General features: G+C 44.8%; 1 protein-coding gene across 1 annotated transcript in view; it reads left to right on the forward strand.

Annotated features, from left to right (window-relative positions):
* Positions 1 to 4,898: 4,898 nt before the first annotated feature.
* Positions 4,899 to 19,916, forward strand: part of LOC6538366 — a 37,795-nt gene continuing 22,777 nt past the window's right edge. The window contains exon 1 of the mRNA XM_002098854.3: positions 4,899 to 5,526. Coding sequence (XP_002098890.2) covers positions 5,469 to 5,526 — 58 coding nt within the window. The 5' untranslated portion in view covers positions 4,899 to 5,468. The remainder of the gene's footprint in view (positions 5,527 to 19,916) is intronic.

The following is a 19,916-nucleotide window of genomic DNA, read 5'->3' on the forward strand; positions in this document are numbered from 1 at the left end:
CCTCGGCCTTTTAATTATGTATCACTGTACACCACACAGCGTACACATGGCCAGTGTCCTTTTGCAGGACCCACACAATGTCAAAGTGGCCTGTCAACAGCCGTTGACCACTCGCTCGAGCAATCGAGCGGCCATCGGTACAAAGTTTTGATGAGGGTTGTCATCATCAGCGTCAAACAAATGAAAACATATGTAGCGGCAACGGCAGAGCTGGAGCAGCAGTAGCAGCAGCAGCAGCATCATCATCATTATCATTATCATCATGGGCAGCAGTCACCAGTGAGCAGTGACCAATGGCCAGTGGCCAGAGTCTATATTAATATCAAATGAACTGTGAGAGTGCAACAACAAATGTGGGTCGCTCATGGCAGCAAAACGTGCAAGACACAACTTCATTGTGACAGTTGATACACACACAGCACAACAATGAAAGTTAATAAGATTTTACAAGAATGAACCCATCATCATCGGAACGGTCACAAAATCAACAAGCTAATGTCGAACCAAGTATCACGAGCAGCAGGGCTTTATTACGCCAGAACGACTTAATTCATGTGGCGTGCTTAGTGAAACTTTTTTGGCACATGGCTTATGTATAAGTCTGTATGATTTGAGCCAGATTGATTTCTCATTTCGAAGTGCTACATTCTTGTGCACACTTGTGCACCAGCGAATCGATAAATTTATATGAAAAACTAACTATACAAATGTGGACAAGTATTTTTTGCTTGTCTATTCCCCAGTGACCCATTGTCACGCACAGGCAAATAATAACAGGCTGAATACAAAAACTCGCTGGCAAACAAAGAGTGCCATTCGAAATGTCTGAATCAAGCCCCAATCGGGTTCAATTGCAGAATGTGTTAAATGACTGCCTCTCGTTCCTCTTGGCCGTGTAAAAATAATTGCGGCCGGTTGCTCAATTTGCTGCAGGCTGGTTGGTATCCAACGCCATCGCCCCCCTTTCACCTGCAGCACTTTTTACTCGGGGGAGTGATGTCCGTACCCTGTTTGTTTAGTGCACATAAATAAAGCAAACACTCGGACTATTCGCATCGAGTTCACGCACACTCGCAGTCGGAATTTCGTCCTTCTGCTGTGATATAATCAAAGACTATCGCATTGCGCACTCGACACTTGCAGTAACAGCCATGGCAGTCGCACATCAACCAGGGGCGTAGACAAGGGGGATTTTTGGGTTTGTTTGTGCCCCTTTAATCTTTGAGTTTTGAGGTATGACAGTTTCGATTTCCACCATAAAAAAGTTCTTATTTTTATCAAAGAATGAGAAATAATAATCCAAGTATAGAATGTTATATCTTGCTGAACTCGCAATGAAATTTCCTATCGAATGGTGTATATGTTGTAATATGTTAATTTTTGACCAATTTTTGCAAAAAAATTTGATGTAACCCCTTGTGAAAAATGAGAAAAAATGTATTTTTCTGTATCAGCCCAAAAATGGTTCTGCTGGTTTGCTGAGGTCATCAGCTGTCTGAAACAGTACGTATCATGCCTTTGGGTGTCATGGTACAGGCATCAATCATTATTGTTAAGGCCAAAAGTTGCTCCTATTATTTTTAAACCAATTGTAAATCATTTTGCTTGAATTTAGAAAGTTCTGTTTGTGATAAACTATTGCTGGGATTATAGAGAAAGCTATCGGATGAGTCGAATACTGTAGAGGTATGTAATATGTTTCAGGCAAAGCTCGTGGTTGCCATTTCAACTGCAATGTAAAACCCCCGCCCATGAAATAATTCCACCTTGGGTGCCACCCCGAACAGAAGCCCTTGGGGGCCAGGAGTTGAAGCCCCTGGCTTTCCATGTCCATCGAGGCGAGCTCATTCAACTGGTGTGCAATCGCCGGCAGCCATGGCTCGTTGTAATGCACCTTGGCCATAAAAGCAACCCCTGCAGCTGGCTGTGTGTAACTTCATTAGCCCGTGGCTGATACGCAGTGGGTAAATTGCTCGTGAAGTTGCCGGACAACGGAGCAATGGCCACCGTACACCGTAGAGCCATTGGAGCCATCGGAGCAGCCGGCGATATCTTGGGACCTGGATCTTTAACTCAATTACCGGGCAGTTGGAGCAGGTTGTTGATTTTGTCAGCTGCAGTTGACTTCCCTGGCCCATTTATGCATATGAATTTATTCAAATCAGAGACCGAGCAGGCTGAGGGGCCAAAGGACATGGGGCTCACTGCTCCTCAATCCTGCTGGTCGAGCTATTTGTTGTGGCGCTGGCGGCGCTAAACTATTTTACATTTAGAGCAGCCCAAAGTTGTTGGGCATTCCTGCGAAACCGAAGCCGATGTGTAAGCCACGTTGGGAGCCAAAACCAGGAGCATGGCCCAAATACTTGGCTTCCACAAGCATTTGGTACGTGTGTTTGTATGTGTGTTAGCCTCTTTGTTCACATGTTTTCACTTTGTGCTTAATTTGCATTTAAATGGTTTTTGCACTTAGGCTATTTCCCGTGTAAATGAGCTTTGTTGGCTGTTGTTCAGCAGCCAGAAAAGGCAACGCAAAAAAAAAAAACAGAGTAAAGGCCGAGCTTTTGTTTTGGCGCCGGTTTGACTTGCATTTTGGCCAGCACGCGTGTCTTGCCAACTTAACATGGCCAAATGGAAAGGCATTTCGGGGCGGTCCAAAGTTCCTGTGGCTGAGCGCTGAAAATTGCCCGGGGTCATGTTGTTTTTTACAGGCAGCAAATTTCCAACGACCTTAGCGAGACCAAACATTTTTGGTTTCGCGTTTAAAATTTGTATATTTCCATTTTGTTATTCCAACAATCACAGATTTCCTAAACGAGAGCGAAACCAGCTTTGTGTGTTTTATACATCACTTGGCTGCATGCGCCATAAAATTTTGTTTTGAAAATGTATTTTTTATCGTGTTTTAATTGCACGAACTGCAAACGTTGGGCTTTTGTCAAAACCTGCTCTGCATTTACATAAACAAATACGGACTGGTAATATGAGCCAATATTTGCCAACAAGCATTTATTCCATTTTTCATGCGAACTGCATGCATGCCCCTATTTGTTTAGTTTTCAAGTGGAGCAGAGGGATATATATCTCCCAAGTTGCTAACAAAGGGTGTTTTGCCAAGGTTTAAGGTGGGTTAGTAGAAGCTGGCGTAAGTGAAGGTCAGCAAAAATAATTTCGCAAATTAGCGGCTCCCTCACTTTTTTATGACTTAATACCTTCGACTGGATATGTCAGCACATCGCCGCAAGCAAACAAGTCGGCGAGCCATGGCCATGTTCCCATTTAGCGCAATGTCAACTTTTGTGTTGTGGTCACTAATGATGACAGGCTGGCAGTCAAAGCCCAAGTCCAAACACACATAGAAAAACAAAATGGTGGCTCGACTCCGTTCAGTGCAGGTCCGTTGTCCGTCGTTCTGTCCGCGGTCCTTGTTGTGACAATGATGTGGCCCCTGTCCAATTTCCAGCTGGATGGCGGGGCGGAAAAAGAGGAACATAAACACAAACTGATTTGATTGTTTGTAATTAAAAGTGTACGGACGTGGGGAAAATGATGCGGCCATGCGCAGGATACGCGGACAGGATACGCCTGCAGGTCCTGATCCTCGTGGCTGAGCATAAAACTTTATGGCCATGTGCCATGACAGTGCTCCTCTCACAGTGTCGTTAATTTAAAAAGTAGAATCGCCATAAAAAAGACAAGACAACGGCAAGAAGTTTTGCACGTGTCGCAGATGTAGATCCTGGTTAATTAGCTAAAATAATTCCGTGTTCATTTATTCCATCAAAGCTTAAATGCCACTCGGTACGTCGTCTGTGGGCGATGACAGGTGTACAGCCAAGGACTTTGCCGGTTCTCGAAGTTAGAATCGGAATCGAAATCGGAATCGGCACTGAAACGGCACTGGATACCTGTCAACATGGATATTAGTGGGAATGAGTAATGCGCTGTCATGGTCAAAGGAGCGGAAGGAGTCGCATGAATTAGAGCGACTTGGCCAGGAAGGCCAGGCCACATTCGGTATTCATGGGCGACTCATTACAATATTGTAGATTCACGTTTAAATATTCGACGCGGAGAAGGGTGGGAAATGTAAATTACTTTTCAGTAATTGAAGTCAAATATATAGTATGTTACCCTAATGTAATTATAGTTTGAATAAATGAATAGGAATTATTATGAGCACAGAAGAATATGTTGTGAGTACTTGTGAATATGTAAATTGTGTATTAAACTAACGTTGTGAATAAGTAAAAGCTGTTGGTAAATATAAACTGTTAGCACTATAATTTTATCAGATTCAATTAAAGGCATTTGATTTGCACGCTAGCAAGTGTAAAATTTCCTGAGCGACAGACAATCATTAGCTCTCAAATTGACTGTTTATGTTATAATTCAATAATGGGAACTATAACACAAATTGTTTTTACAGAAACCAATTACAGACAATTGCTGGGGTAATTAAAAAAAACAAGGCCAGCGGACGGACGTGCTGTCGGCGGAATTACAGAATGGCTGGATGGCAGAATGGCTAGATGGCCCGCGGCTGGGCCACACTTAATGCATTTAAAGCGACTGCTTTTGGCCGCCCGCAAACAAAGTGGAAGGAATGGAATGGAATGGCCACGAATGGCAGCCTGTTGATTCAGGCAGGACTCTGACTCTCGCTGGACTCGGGGCAGGATTCGGCAGGGAACTGTTGCCGTGGCGCAACAACTGGCCGGATAAGTGAGCGGCAAAAAGCTCCGACGAGCTTTCGCTCTCACAATCTCTGGCTCGGAAAAGTGGCTGGAAAGGCTCGACTCCCACAACAAAAAATGAAAGGGGGCGGCGGCAGGTGTGGGTGTATCCTGAGCCGTCCACTTTCCAGGCTGGCAGTGCGTGTCGCCTGCCACTTCAGTCTAGGATAAACGCTTGCGACGAGCACAACAAGTGCGCGCATGCAAAGAGCCCCGGAGCCAGTGGTTTTAAGCCAGAGCCAGTGAGCCACTGCCTCAGCCCGAAAGTTCCACCCTGCTGTGTAGTGTAGTGTAAGCGAAAGTGAAAGTGAAAGTGCATCCTGTTGCAGAGTGATAGAGTGACTGTGCGAGTGAAAGGCTGGGCTGGACACCTGCCGGCGAGGTCCTTCGAGTCCTGCGAGTGCGCGCGATCCGATCTGCAGGATTAAATGCTCAATAGCTGCGCGCGTTCAATAAAACATGTAACTCCCTTTTCCCCAAAATCGAAACTGCGATCGATAATTGCTTAGGTTTTCGGGTGTGGTGGTGGTGCCAAAAGTAGAAACACCCCTCGATTCCCAGAACGAGCCACCGATAAATTGTTGCTATTTATTTTTGTGAAGATAATCAGATCGTACAAGTGCTACAGTTAAGATATTGCAAACGCATCGAGTGCCCATTTTTGATTTCAATCTAAGGCTAAACAAGGCTATTACCCCATCTGCCGCTGCAGCTGGAAGCAATCAATACGGAAATATGAATAGGTTTTGGATAATCGCTTTACTTTTAGGATTACAGCAAACAAAGCCAATAAGTAAGTACTTTTCCTGTGAATTTCATGTTTGCTTCTCCCATTTCTAGTGGCATTTCTGATTGCTTTCTGATTATTAGTTGTGGGTGCGCTAAAAATAGGACAAATTGACCAAGCTCAAATATGAGCTATTTCAGTTGTTAATTTATGTTTTATCAACACATGCCACTACATATATGAAGTTATTTATAAAGGAATATGTAAAGTAATTTGAAACCTTTTAGTTATTCAGAAGCAGCGTTGCTTTTGCAAATATAATTTAGAAATTGGTTTTACTGTTTAAATGTATACTATTAAAGGAAAATGTACTGCCGTGGGCGTCGGTCAGAGAAAATGTTTCCATATAAACTTTATTTTTAGCTTTTAGTAGAGACTTGGAGTTAAGGGCTTGTTTGAGCTGCTCGAATTTACAGAACAGAATTTTTTATGCATGTTGGCGTTTAACTTCTATATGCATATGCAAAACTGATGAATGGAAATTCTTGAATGGCTAATTGCAAATAGTGCGCAGGTATGTGGGCGGCTGGACGTCGAATGGTCCTTCTTGGCCCTCGGAAAAGGACGAAAGTCACGCACTGGACGCGTTCTCAGCACCTGGCACCTTGGCTGCTGGCTTTTCCATAAGGCTCATGAATAATTCATTGGGCACGCTTCGATTATTTACTTCATAAATATACCACCACGGTCCGGTCTCGCTGCCTTTAAGGGGCTTTCGATGGCGCAGGATATATGGGAGTGGGTGATGTCTGGCTTGTCAGGTTTACAGGTTGCGCATGCTTTTAATTTTAATAAATTGTAAATTGCTGGCTTATCGACAGCAGTCCGCTGCTCACTTGCAACATGCGATCCTTGTTGGGGCGTTCGATGAATTGCAAATGTCACTGCTAATGGGTATTGCCTCTGGCAGTTTGATTTGATTAACCAACCAATGAGTGCGCCAAAGTATGCCACAAAATTGAATTTCATTACAGCTTCATTTCGAGCGAAAGTTAATCAAAAAAACCAATGAGTAGCTTGTAAAACTCGCGGAGCAGTTGAGGGCTCCTCGCCTGTATCCATTTCACGTTGTCGCTGGCAACGTAATTGCTGAAAAATTAATACGCCAAGGAGCCAGAGATGGGATAAAAACCAAGAGGACGAAGAAGCTCCAAACCAAACGGTGATCATCGCTCCCGTCGTAAAGCACGTTTTTGCCATTTACCCCACGTCGGAGTGGGGCATCCTTGAAGGCAGCGTCATATAAAATGCGCCGATGGCACAGTGAAATCAATTTGAAGTCATTAAACGAAATGAATCTTTATGGAGCGGCGACTTGCTCCTCCGCCCGCACAGATTAGCAGCTGGATGGGATCGAGTGTGTTGATGTGGGATGCGGGATGCGAGATGCGGGATGCGGGCTCTTAACAATTTAAACACGTTGCCTGGTCGGGGCTTCTAAAGGCGTAATCGAAACTGCCCTCCGACACTTGATGCGATTATTATTGATTTTCTGTGCTCAGAAATTGTTGAGATTGAATTATTTATGTGGGCGTTAGCGGTTGCTTCGTGGTTGGTGGTTGGATTTAATGGCGGAGCGAAGTGGAGTTCATTAGGAAGCCCCTTCGCTTGATGGCCTAATTGAGTTGCCAACTGGCTGTCGAGCACTTATTTACTGAAGCAACAAAAGGCGCACGTGACGGGCATACTGGCGCACAAAGGATTAATCCTGCTGATGCTGATGCCCAGCGCACTGTGTTTGCCCAGCTCTTGGAGATGGATTTAATTTTGAAATTAAAGCAAAACATAAATCAATTTGCCTAGCTAAACAGTGGGGCTGGCTGCCCGCTAACGACACTAACATTTGAATAAATATTGCGCCAGGCCACTTGGGCGACAGGGCCGCCACGACGACAAGAGGAGCAACAGCCGCAGGTCCTGCCTGGCCTTCGCGTCGTATACTTAATGTGGCCACATGTCCATACAGATGTAATAATTGCTATAGCCGCCAGCAACTGTGGTTGCCTCTACATATGCACTCGCTGCAGCTTCAATGGCAGGGTTCGTCCTGCCCCCAGGACAACTGAAGACGTAACTGTTTGGGACGGGGGGGTGCAAAAGGACGACGACGAGGATGTGTTCAGTGTACACACATCATGGCGAGGACAGGCGACGACAGACGGGGAGATGGACGCCCGTAGCCTGCAGCAGACTAACTGACTGCGTGGCTGTTGCCAGGGATGCTAGGATGCCAGGATGCCTACTGCCTGCTGCCTGCTGCCAGGATGCCTGCTGCCAGCCAGCCTGTCTGCCGTATGACATGTGAGGACTTTGACAAAGCTAGCTGCTCCTTCCGCCCCCGGGACTAGCAAGCAAGTACTGACTTGTGCAAAGACGCTTTTGGCATATCTAATGAAACTTTACCCGCCTCTCTATGCCATTGCACTTTAATGGACTCTCTCACCGCACTCGCAACGAAATAAAGTCATACAAATTGGGGGGCCAGGCAACGACAGGCCAAAAAAGTTGGCCTACGACGAATCGAAATAAATATTGTAAACGGTCTATAAATTGTTGTGGCTCTGCCAGCGGGCAAAGTTTCGACCCGCCCGCTGTCGAAGTTAACTTGAGTGGCAAAAATCAGATTAAGCCAAATATTATACATGGCAGCCGTAATGTATGCCGCGCACAATTTGCAGGTGCGAGCAACAAGACAGCAACTGGGCCCACAGAACCACAGACTTGAGCAATTTTGCACAAATTTGGCGCAAAGACAATCAAAAAGTTATAAAACAAGCTTCGGCGAAACAAAAGCACGGCTCGAGAGTTCCTCAAGAGTCGAATGGCCGCTGGCGGAATGTTGGTTGGATGCTGGCTGCCGTATCCTGTATTGGTGTCTCTGAGGCGTGTGTGTATCGAGCTGTAAAAACTTTGGGCAACTTTCGCTGATTCCATTGTTTTTCTGCCGCTGTGCCCGCCTGCCACACTCCCCGCATCCTGGCAGCCTAACATTGCGCATACGCCGCGTGGTCTTATTATCAGCCGCATCAGCGGCGCCGTAAAGTAAATGCAGAGTGTGCAAAGTCTATAAACGAGCGTCAAACTTAAAAGCCCCAAGGTGGCGTCGCCACGCCAAGGACGACAAGGACTTAAGCTTGTTTTCGGGCCGCCTTCGGGGGAAGACATACAAGTAGAGAGGCAGAGATGTGTAGGCAGAAAGTCGGGGATTCGAGCCAGGTTTATCGGCATGCTATATTCCTTCTTGCTGGCCTATCAAAAAATAAACTTGCTCACACGACAAATTGACGCAAATACAGAGACTCGGTAGCAGCAACAGCAACAGCAGCCGAGGAACAAGGAAACGGAATTTTATATTTCAGCGTTTTCTATTATTTGTATTATTTATGGAGCTCCTGGCAATGTCGTTAAACGGCAGCCCCATTAAGAGGCCCCCAATAAATACACGCGTGTGTGTGGGTGACAGATGCCAGCTGCTCCAAAGGGGGCCTAGACAAAATACAAAAAAAAAAAAAAATTGAGCCCTGCGGATCGTGGCAAGCAAATAAAAATGGAAAGCTTCCGCAAAACAATTATGCCTAAGTGTAGGATCTAAAATATTTATGAAGCCTGCTTTGCCACTTGCCAGCGGAAGCAATGCACAGTCGATTGTCAGCTATTTTTGGCTGTAAAATTGACTTTGCGCAAACAAACGTCAAAGCGGGTAGAAAGAGACTTGGAAAAACTATTAAGATGTCAGCAAATAATTATGCATGAAAGCAGTTGTATAAATCTGGCCGCCTCTTATTGCCAAATCCGCCACTAAAGCGTACTGAGCTGGAAATTGCGAAGCCATCGAGGCGTTGCCTTTCGAGAATGGCCATAATGCGACACTCCAAGCCAAAAGCTCGAAGGAGCCTGTCTGCCTGGAAGGACGAAAGGCACTTTATCAAAAGGGATTTGCCAACTGCCCGGGGACTTGAAGCTGGGAGGGGGAGGTGAACTCTGGAGATATAGCCGCCTGCATTTGCCTTCCACTTGGTCCGGGGCTCTGACAGTTTTGTAATAACAATGACCGCAAAAAAGAGCGGAATCGATTTGCCATTTTCACCAAATTTATGAGTTTATGAGCGACCAGCATCGCTGTGTCCGCCGTACTGTCAGCCAACACTTTTTTCCATTAAAGCAGAACCGATGACAAATATATTTTATTGCCTTACCAACCACCACCACTCCGCTCCACAAACCTGATCCTTAATGAGCCTTAATAGGAGCGCTCACAGCAGGAAACAATTGCAGCATAAATCTCGACCAGGCAAACCCTAATCAGAGCCTCGACCCAAAATAAACTTGAGGAAAATCCATAAATTGGATGGTCACACGCAATGCCAAAAGAGCTGACAAAAATTCGCTATTAACATCGACATGTAAATTGACCAAGTTTGGCCATTCAGAGACAAGAGTCAAGACTCAAGCTCGCATACCAGCGAGCCCAGCGATGCGGTAATTATTCAGGCCCACATGCCAAGTGCCACAAACTGCTGGCCGCATTCATCATTATCCACAGTTTGATTTGCGCCACAAAGTTTTCAGGCCACAAAACTTTTGACAAAGGTCGAGAGCTGTTTAAAGCAGGGCCAAAGTGAAACGCTGCCGGCAGTTCCTGCAAAATAAATGAAATGAATGATCCTGGCTGTTGCCTTTTTCCTGAGGTTTTAAGGGATTTGAGCGGAAGGCAGCCGGATACCAAAGACCAAAGTGATGGCGCATAAATTTCTGGACCCCGGGTTCCGAAAGAGCTTAGCTTAGCCCATAAGCACAGAGCCGTGTGGTCAAGCAAAACAAATGACAGCAAAACGCATAAATTGAACCTGTCCCAGGCCATTGAAATCACAGAAGTTCAGCCCGCATTCAATCCGTAGTCATTAGGCATTGGAGGTCGTATATAGCTTCAGTTCCCAGCACCACACACTTTTTTGGCTTCTGGCAAATCAGTGATTCGAGGCCACACGGAATGGCAGATTCGAGATGGGCTCCTTGCTTACTGCTCAGCCATAACAATTTAATCACTGCCAAAAAAGCGCCAGCACAATTTGAAGTTAGCCTTGTATTTTATTGTATTGCTGCGACAGGCAGGCGTTAGCAAGCCGCATGGTGTACATGAAAACGATTCGACGCCAGTAGGCAAAAATTAATTAAAAAACCCCAGTGTCTCTCCATTGTCTGACAGCCCCTCTTCAACTAAATAAAAACATGTCTAGGCACTAAAAAAGTTTATTATTGCAAGCCCGAGTGAAAAAGAACTCGCATTAAATGCCAAAAAAAAAAAAAAAAGAATGGGTATAACTCGGCGGAAAGAGTGGAGCAGACTGAATGGAAAATTAAACAGAGCCGGAAATGTCACACATACGCGTACAAGCCGCACCCACGGAGACACTGCGAGAAATGGGGAGTGCGGATGGGCGGGGAAACATGAACAAACAAACAATAACGTCGGCAAATGCCTGGAAAAAGGGCTAGCAAAGTTGGTCGACTTTCAGGGGGTGGTGGGAGTGGCGTGGGGCGGGAAAAATGGAAGTAAACTACACATTTTTATTATGCAAAGGGGGCGCAAATGAAAGGCAAATGTTTTGTTTTTCATCCCCACCCACTACCCAGCCACTCCCCCACCTACAGTGGGTGTAATTTTGTTTTAGTGCAGTTCTGTGTGTGCTCACTTGAAAGTGTGTGTGTGTGGCGAAGGGCGAAGGGGTCCTTAGATCCTTGGATCCTTGCACGAGTGGGACGACCCAAAGTAGGCAATAAAACACTAGCTAAAATCTAGGCACGCGCTCAAACGCATGACAAACAATACGGAAAAGCGAGAAAAATGTGAAAAAAAAAAATAGTAGTAGGAGTAGGTCGAACTTTTCGTTTTTTATGAACACCAGAAATGAGACAAATAAAGTGTGATTACTGCAAATTGAGTGAGAGCGGCCAACACACAAAGTGATGAAGTGCAAAGAGTCGGTTAGTAATTTGTAGATTCTCACAGCCGGAAGTAAAACGTAAACTAAAGCGGGCAAGCCTCTTAAGAGATTTTCAAATTATCTCCGCTTAAAACTAAACTGGCTCATGTATCTCTATCTGCTTTTAATATCTAAGGCTGCCAAACAAAGCGAATGCAGCCTGAAGCCAGTTGTAGATTGTTTTCTCATCTCCCACACCAGCTACCTAATTAATTTCACCGAGTCCTCAATTACTGGCAATGTTTTCATTTCCATGCTGTGGCTTCTGAGTTCGTGTGTAAGTGAGCAAGGACATTGTGCAACAGTGCTAACCTTCTTGATTTCTGATATTTAAAATTAAAATTTCATGCTGATTAACTCTGACAAAATCTAGTGCAAATATCATAAGCAATATATTACAAGCCATTAAATTACCCTGTTTAACAGCTATTTATTAATATAAATTCAATTAGACGGCTTAGTGATGTTTGACTGTAATGAAAGTGCTTAGCGCGACAGTATTTAATGCCTGCAGTTAATATTCGGCAGGTGACTCAGCGTTCTAGCCCCTAATGAGCGCCTATGTGTAGGAAGCCACGGATGAATAAAGCATTCCAAGCGTTAAATTGAATTAATAATGTTAATGGTAGGTGCTTACGAGTGTGCGCTCTTGTGCCTTCTTGAGTTGTGGCCAGGCTCACGTGTCGTATGCGTAATGAGTGGGCGACTTAGCCACCTTATTAATACCCGCATTTGCGAGTTTTAAGCATGTGTAGCGAGTTGAAGCCCACGCATTTTTCGCTCTATAGTCGCTTTAAAATTTCTCGCAAAGCTGTTAGCAAAATCCCAAACAAACGCTCCTGACTAAGGATAAGCTGCTTATTATTCAACAAGCTGCATGGTTCGCCGCTTGCTAAAAATGGCAATCACGGCGCTGCTCAATAATTGTGTATTATATAAGAGAGCAAAGCACAAAGCCAAATACGCGTCAATTGGCAGCCACATGCGCACTCAAGTAAACACAATCCTTAGGGAATTACCAGCTGAATAATGGCTCAGGCAACCTCCCAACAGTGGGATGCTTGGTAATAATGGCGCAGGATAATGGAAAGTGCAGGCAGGAAGCTCTAAAAATTAAATATGAATAAATAACTTTGAAAGGCGAGCAAATTAACAGCAGGACTCTTTTCAAGCAGTGCAAATGATGTTAGGGCCAGCCGAATTATTTTGTCTGCGAGCACTGAAATATATGCAGCGTTAAATTAAGGATTGGCGTTTGGGGGATAACTTGGCCGAAACAAAAAAACACAAAAAAAAAGGACGAAAATAAGGGACAGGAAAAAGGGAGAGAACACACACATAAGTGCACGCCTGAATGGCTGCCACTTGTGTCTTTGTAATTGCGACCCAAACACTAATGCCTCCTTGGGGCTGGCCGAAAATGAAAATGCGTAAATTATTGATTACAATCGCCAGAAATCATGCAGTCCAAACAAAAGGCCCTTCTACATATAGATTTTATGATGCCCAGAGCCTGATTGTTACGCCTTTTGTGCGTACAGAAATTTGCTTTCAGCCTGGCTAAGCGTTTGGCCGAAATGCACAGACGACCGATTTTCAGGCCAAGAAACGGAAAAGGAAAGGCAGAACTCCCCTCGAATTCGCCTCGGATTCGCATAATGAAGGCACTTTGTGAGCCCGACTTGGGCGTTGATTTTTTAATGGTGCCCCGGGCCAGCAGAAGGAATTGGAATTCGCAGTCGCATTGCGATTGGAATAGGGAATGAAAGTGGTAGTGGTAGTGGTAGTGAAAGTGGTAAGCAAACAAAGCCCGGCTGGCATTGATTGTGCAAGGACTTGTGTGCGACGCGCATTGTTTCAACAAGTCCTGAAGTTCTGGCCAAGGTTGTTGACGAGGGTTTTGCTGTCGCCGCCGGCCAAGCTGCTTATTAGCAGCCCGCAAATATTCTACGCCATATAGCTTCCATCTGACCCTCGACAAATGCGCATTTACAGTCCGGCCAGGATAGTTCGGGCTATGCCAACGATATCACATGTTCGACGAACCTATCCTTCGCCGTGTCCTGGCCACAGACATTAGCCAAACAAATAGACAGGCGGACAGCAGGTGCGGCCAAGTGTCAACAAAAAATTGGGCCCAACGTTCTCTTCTGTTCTCTTCTGTTTTGGCCAAATTGAAGCTGACAAAAAAATGCGGAAAAAAAAGGAATGAGAATGAGTCAAACTGTGGGTCAAGCATAAATGTCAATATCATCAGCAGGGCCGAAAAACGCTGCAGGGCCAATGGCGTCATCTCGTCATCCCATCTGCTACCCATTCCAGTTTCCAGATCCCATGCTCTTGTCACTGGACTAATGCCGGTGTAGATTAGAGATTAGCCAACTTCAAAAAGCTCGTCCGGTGGTCGAAGGATATTCGTTGGTCAAATTACGAATACCAAACATAATTGTGACGCAGGCTCAAAGTGATGGCGGTCAGGACCGCTTGGTTTGGACAGCACGTGGCCTCGGCGCCCATTAATTGTCCAGGTGGGCGTGGATGTGGATGTGGACGTGGACGTGGACACCTCCTTTCCACTTTTCCACGTTCACCTGCGGTTTCCAAACATTTGTTGCGGCTACAAAACAACAACAAAAAAATAAAACACTCAAGGGGTGGCGGAAATGTTTTCAATTTTCTGAAAATCGTACAACAGCTGCGCATGTCACTTCTCCCCACGTCGTGACACCAGGAAATAAATAAATAATTCTCCTCATTTAATTGTTTTTGGTGACTAGAAATAGTGCACCGTTTGAAATTGAATCGGACTTGCTTATAAACAAATCGGTATATTCCACCAAAATGTGCGAACGGCAAAATGTCAAATGCAGTCTGGAATTCCACTTGCCATGGCTGCAACTGTCATGAATGATTGAAATGTGTTTGCCAAACCGATTGTGGAATGTTTTTGTGGAATATGAATAAATGTAGCAACCGGAAATGAGCAAAACAACCGCCTTTTTATGCCATACCCTCGATTAAAATTGCATCTGCGTTTTCGCAAAACATTTGAAAATGAGAAATACGCATTAGCCAAATGCAAAATGATTGAAACTCAAATTGTCGGCCCTTCTAATTTGGCTTAGTCGCGTTTTTTGCTGTTTGGCATGGTTGTGGTATATTCCCTGTTTGTTGGTTTTTGTTTCTCATGGCCCACACATTAATAATAAATAATTCCCCTTAAAAGTAATTTAAGCATTTTTATGTGTTTACCAACGCCGCCGTCGTCGTCGCCGTCGCAGTCGCTGTCTCGGTCGTCGGCGTTTGCTTTTCATTTCTTTAATGGTCTGCAGCTTTACGAGGCAGGTCCAGGTCGCGCTTACTGGAGCGGCAACTGTTGGCCATCCTCACACACTTATTGGGCTCAAAGCCCACCCACACCAAGACGGCGAACTGTGGGCTTATATCATCATTTTTTGGGCAGAACCAAGTAGGCGCAGTTTTTTATTTAGTTGTTATTTGCCTAACAGATCAGCAGCACTGCACTACAACTTTAGGTTTTAGATCTGTTGCAACCTATCATTAGTTTATATGAAGTTGCAATTCCTAAAGGTTTCCAAAAGGGATACAAAAGATAAGAGTTAATTTTTAAGATGTATATAGACTTTGTTGCATGGGCTGGTACTTTTCGTCCACAGTGCGAGGCTCGTGGCGCATGTCTAACACTCGTTATGAGATTCATGGCCTACATGTGTTCGCTCCACGGCCTTGTAAATGGGCGCGGGGCGTGCTGTACAGTGTGGCGTGGTGTGGCATGGCCTGGTATGTACTTTACGTGCTGGGCAACCCTGTGGGCGTGCCTGGGCAGGACCTTAGACGCCGATGCGATGTAGTGGTGTTGGTTGTAGTTGCGCCTGTAGTTGTGCAGCCGCCAGCGACAGCAACAGCACCAGCAGCATGAGGTGTCCTTGAAGCCGTTTTCTTATACATATACATATAAACGGATTCTGGCGCTTTTTTTTATTTTTTTTTGATTTTTTTATTCGTCCTTTCTTGCTAGCTGGGCTCTTTCATTTTCGTAGTCGCTGCCATGGCCAACGAGATAAAATTTTCAACCAGGAAGTTGGCTTCCTGTGGCGCTCTGGTTGTGATTCTGCTTCTGGTTCTGCTTTTGGTTCTGGTTCTGCTTTTGGCCCTGGACGGTCCGCAATTTCGTTCATATTTTGTTTTGGCCATTACATTGGCTACTTTCGTCGGTCATGTTGTATAAAGGGGGCTTGTATAAGCCACTCCATTCCAGCCCAGTGTGTTTGTGTGTGTGGGCTGGTGGGCTGTAGGCGACAACATCGCGTTGGCTATTTTTATTTTCATTTTCATTTTCGTTTTTCATTTTATTTTTCCTTTGATTTTGATTCCATTCATGGCGGCATTCGGCTGTGATTTAATTTCAGAAATGTGACTAAAATGTGGGAGTGAAAATTAAGGAATAAAATAAAAGATGTCCTGTGTGGAGGGCAATTCAATTTGATATCACCCGCTTAAAGCCATTAAAGTTCGACTCAACTAGCAAAAAAAATGGAGTGTGCTCAGCTGGGATCGTCTTTGATGCCTGTTTCCTTGTGACCAAGGCCAAGCAATTTGTCTCCCAGGAGAGTTGGGCCATTTCAAAAGTCTCTTCTTTCCACGGTGGATAAGTTCCCACATGCATGTAGCTAGCTGGCTGCTGGTCGGATGGGATATGGAATTACAAGCCCAGAAACAGCTCAAGGACCCCAGAAAAGGCCACAATCGAGCATTTTTCTTGCTCCCACCAATGTTGCGTGCCCCCCGAGTTATTTGAATTTCACGCGCGCATACACTGGCAGGGATAAACTGGATTTATATCCGCTAATGCCTGTGATTTGTTCTATAAAATTACTTTATGCCTCGAACATGCCGGCGGACCTTGTCTGCCTTTTATTTCGGCCTTTTGTTTCTCGCTCCCGAATGAAAGGACGTAGAAACGAAGGACACCAGGACACCCATGCCCACACAAAGGCACAGGCCGAATAAAGCCAGTGCTTACAGTTTCTGAACGAACGCCTCGGTAGCATAACGACTTATGGCCTTATCCTTTTCGTAGTCCTCGTCCTAGTCACAGTCCTAGTCCAAGTCCTAGAGTGGGTAAATGCCGGGTGTTTGCCGTTTTATTGTTTGGCTTATGTTGCTGATAGTGTTCCATGGTTTCGTTGCCATGGTGTATGTGCGAATGTGTGTGTTTGAGTTTTGGCTAGGAAAATGTTTGCTTTGTGCGGTCAACTTTAAAAACATTGTGGACGTTTACTGCCAGTCACGACTCGTTCCGTTCGCTGGCTGGCTACGTTTGTGTTACCAATCAAGCATGCATTTAAATTGGTTAGCCACGTGGCCACCAATCAATTAGAGAATGTCAAGTCCACTGCGATAGGTCGGATAGGTCGTGGAGCATTGAAAATTATTGACAGTCATGCCTTCAATCTTCAAATCCTCATCAGACCGGAGCAGACAAACGGCCGTAATGAGGACAGGAAATCAGTTTGGAAAAGTGTGAGTTGGTAGGGCAGGATGCCGATGCCGATGCCGCTTTGGCAGCTGCCCGTGTCTAATGAACTCCATGGAATGTGAATGCCCCGAGTATTGTCTGCCACTCAGCCATAATGACTCCCAGCCATAAGGACACCGGGGAGCCTTCTGGTGGCCAACAGACAGTTAGACGGGCCAAGACAGCTGACCCCTAGTCGATATTACTGGATGTTTTCGGAGTAAGACACTACACTACACTCGGAATGAACGCATATTCTTTGTAGGAAGAAAATGTTTGTAAATTATTCGGATTTTTCATTTATTTCATAATTTCTATGAATTTAATCTTTTATTTGGCTATTTTATCTCATCAAAAGCAGCAAGATGAAGCACTCTGTAAAATGAATTTACAACCCAGCAGTTTATAAATACTTTTTTTTTACATTTCTGGGCACATACTCTGCTTAATGGCCTCAGATCAAATATTGATATGGCAAGCAAAGGAAAAACGTGCCCGATATTAATGGTCATTGTTTTCCCGTTTTATTGTTGAACTTTATTTTAATTAGCGGAAAAAGTTGACCGTCGACAAAGGGAATTCTTTAATTATTGCGGCATGTCCGTACGAAGCATGGTCAATCAATCATCTGTCCGGTTGAAGCTCTTAAATTATCCAATGGCAAACAATTATTGACTTTAATAGTTGGCCCATTAATCATGGCCTTGGCCACACTATCTGAATCGAATGGAGTGCATACTTCTCAAACTCAATGGTCAGTGGTCTTGTGGTCGGCAACTCAAGCTAAATGTTTTGGGGATGGAGGTAAACATTTATTATGCCATCGGTTTGTGGCTAGTCGTGTGTGTATTTTTGAACACCTGTGTACAAGTTTTTCCAATGAAGCGAAGGCGTGCGAACACTATGAAATATCGAAGTGAATATGGAAATGGAAATCAATAAAGTGGCAAACCATGAATCTCTGTTTACAGCACTTGAATATTATCTACTGCCGAATTGAGTTTGTGGGCGATAAATATCAATTTCCTGCGCAGCCTAATCCAGTTGTTAAAGTCAAATTGAAGGCATCTGCAAAAGCCACGCCCCCGCCTGCAACAGCTGCCCACTTTGGCTTGTCTTGCCGCATAGGGCGTTGATTAATGCTGATTGATTGATTATTTGCGTTTTTCTGACATGATGCACGCTTTATTGTCGCTCAGCTCGTGGAAAATCATCAATTTCCGCTTGTAAAAAAGCACAACGCGAACAAAGAAACGCTGTTCCCTCGTTTTTCTTTTTTTTGCCAACCAACCATCCATCCAGTGAGTGGTGGAAATGTTAAGCCTGCTGCCAACTCGTCTCGCAGCTTGTTGCACAACCCAAAGGATCTGTAGCGCCCCTTTCGTGTTTTCCCCATTTTTTTTTGCGCCAAAGTTAGTAATGAATTTTTTTCTGCCAGACAGCCAACGAAGCATAATTGCGGTTGCTGAGCATCTTGTCAGCGGTCGTGCAGTTCAAATTCGTTATTCGTTATTCTTGCAGATATGGGCCAACTGCCAGGACTGAAAAATGACGAGAAGTATTGCCACATAACTGTCAAAAAAAGAGCCAACTTGATTGTGAAGCCAGCAGCTTCGGGAAAGCCATCGGTGTCTGATGACTGACAGTGGCTCTCATTGGACCTCTGGCCGTAGACATTGGCAGCATCTTCTCCTGTTGCGGCTGCGGTTTGGCTTTCGGTTTTTGGGCCAGAATTTCGAGCGATGGTCCTGCTCCTGGTCTTGGTTTTGGCCAACCGACTGGGTCATGATTGAATTTTCGCAAATTTCGGCTCGTTAGCGTGCGGCACGAACACGTACGTCATGCTGGGGGCTACGATACCAGGCTGCTGAAGGTTGGCCATGTTTATGCCATGTCCTGCAACAAGTTGCAAACTGTTTCGGGCCTCCTGTTTCGCCGATCCATTCATTCGCTACATATATACATACATACATATTCACTTGACACGCTTCATTTCATTGGGTTTTGTTCTCCTCTCGTTTTGCGTTATCCGATTATTTCCATATTTTTCGCGCTGTCAGACACGTTTTTTACTTACTCAGTCGTTGACATTTTGCGTGACTGACGATGGACGCGTGGTGTGAATAAATGAAAATGGAAACAGAATTGGCGCCACAGGATACGGCCTCCAAATGGGGGCAATGTGTTTGCCCTGGGCCACTTTGTATCTTAATTATGATTGCGAATGGCGGCAGCGCTGGCACATTCAAAAATATTGATTTTTGAACAAGTTATAACCAAAAGCCAATTGGAAAAAATTGGTGCCAACAAAAAAATTGGCTAATTTTCAATAGCATTTTCGAGATTGTCTGCCTCATTTATGACACATGCTAGGTTTTTTTCCCATCATCAATTATGTACCCAAGAAATCACCGAAAAAGTGACTTCATTTAACGTGCTTGTTATTTGCCCAGAACACATACTAAATGTCATCAACTGCCGGGCAGAACAGACGCTGACATTACGTATACGCAGTGGTGGTCAGTCATGTGTGTAAACTCTGGAAAATACATATATATATACTCGTATATATAAAATTTTAAATTTTTTGTAAAGCTCAATTCAGTGCCTTGGCACCTTGGTCGTACGTGCTGGCTGGGAAAATGTCGTTTAAACGCCACCCAAATACACCAAAATCCCCTCATTCACCCCACCATCCATTTCCTTCGTGTGAAAAATGGAGGTTGGGTGACACCAGAAGGGGCTGCAAATATTTGACACCCCAGCTGCAGGACGGACGCACTCACTCCGGACGCCGGCATGCAGGCGCAAAAATTTCTCATGTGCACTTTGGCAAACAAATTAAGATTTATTGAGCCAGGTCGAAGGACGAG

This window comes from Drosophila yakuba, chromosome 3R (genome assembly GCF_016746365.2).
Source record: "Drosophila yakuba strain Tai18E2 chromosome 3R, Prin_Dyak_Tai18E2_2.1, whole genome shotgun sequence".
Lineage (NCBI taxonomy): Eukaryota > Metazoa > Arthropoda > Insecta > Diptera > Drosophilidae > Drosophila > Drosophila yakuba.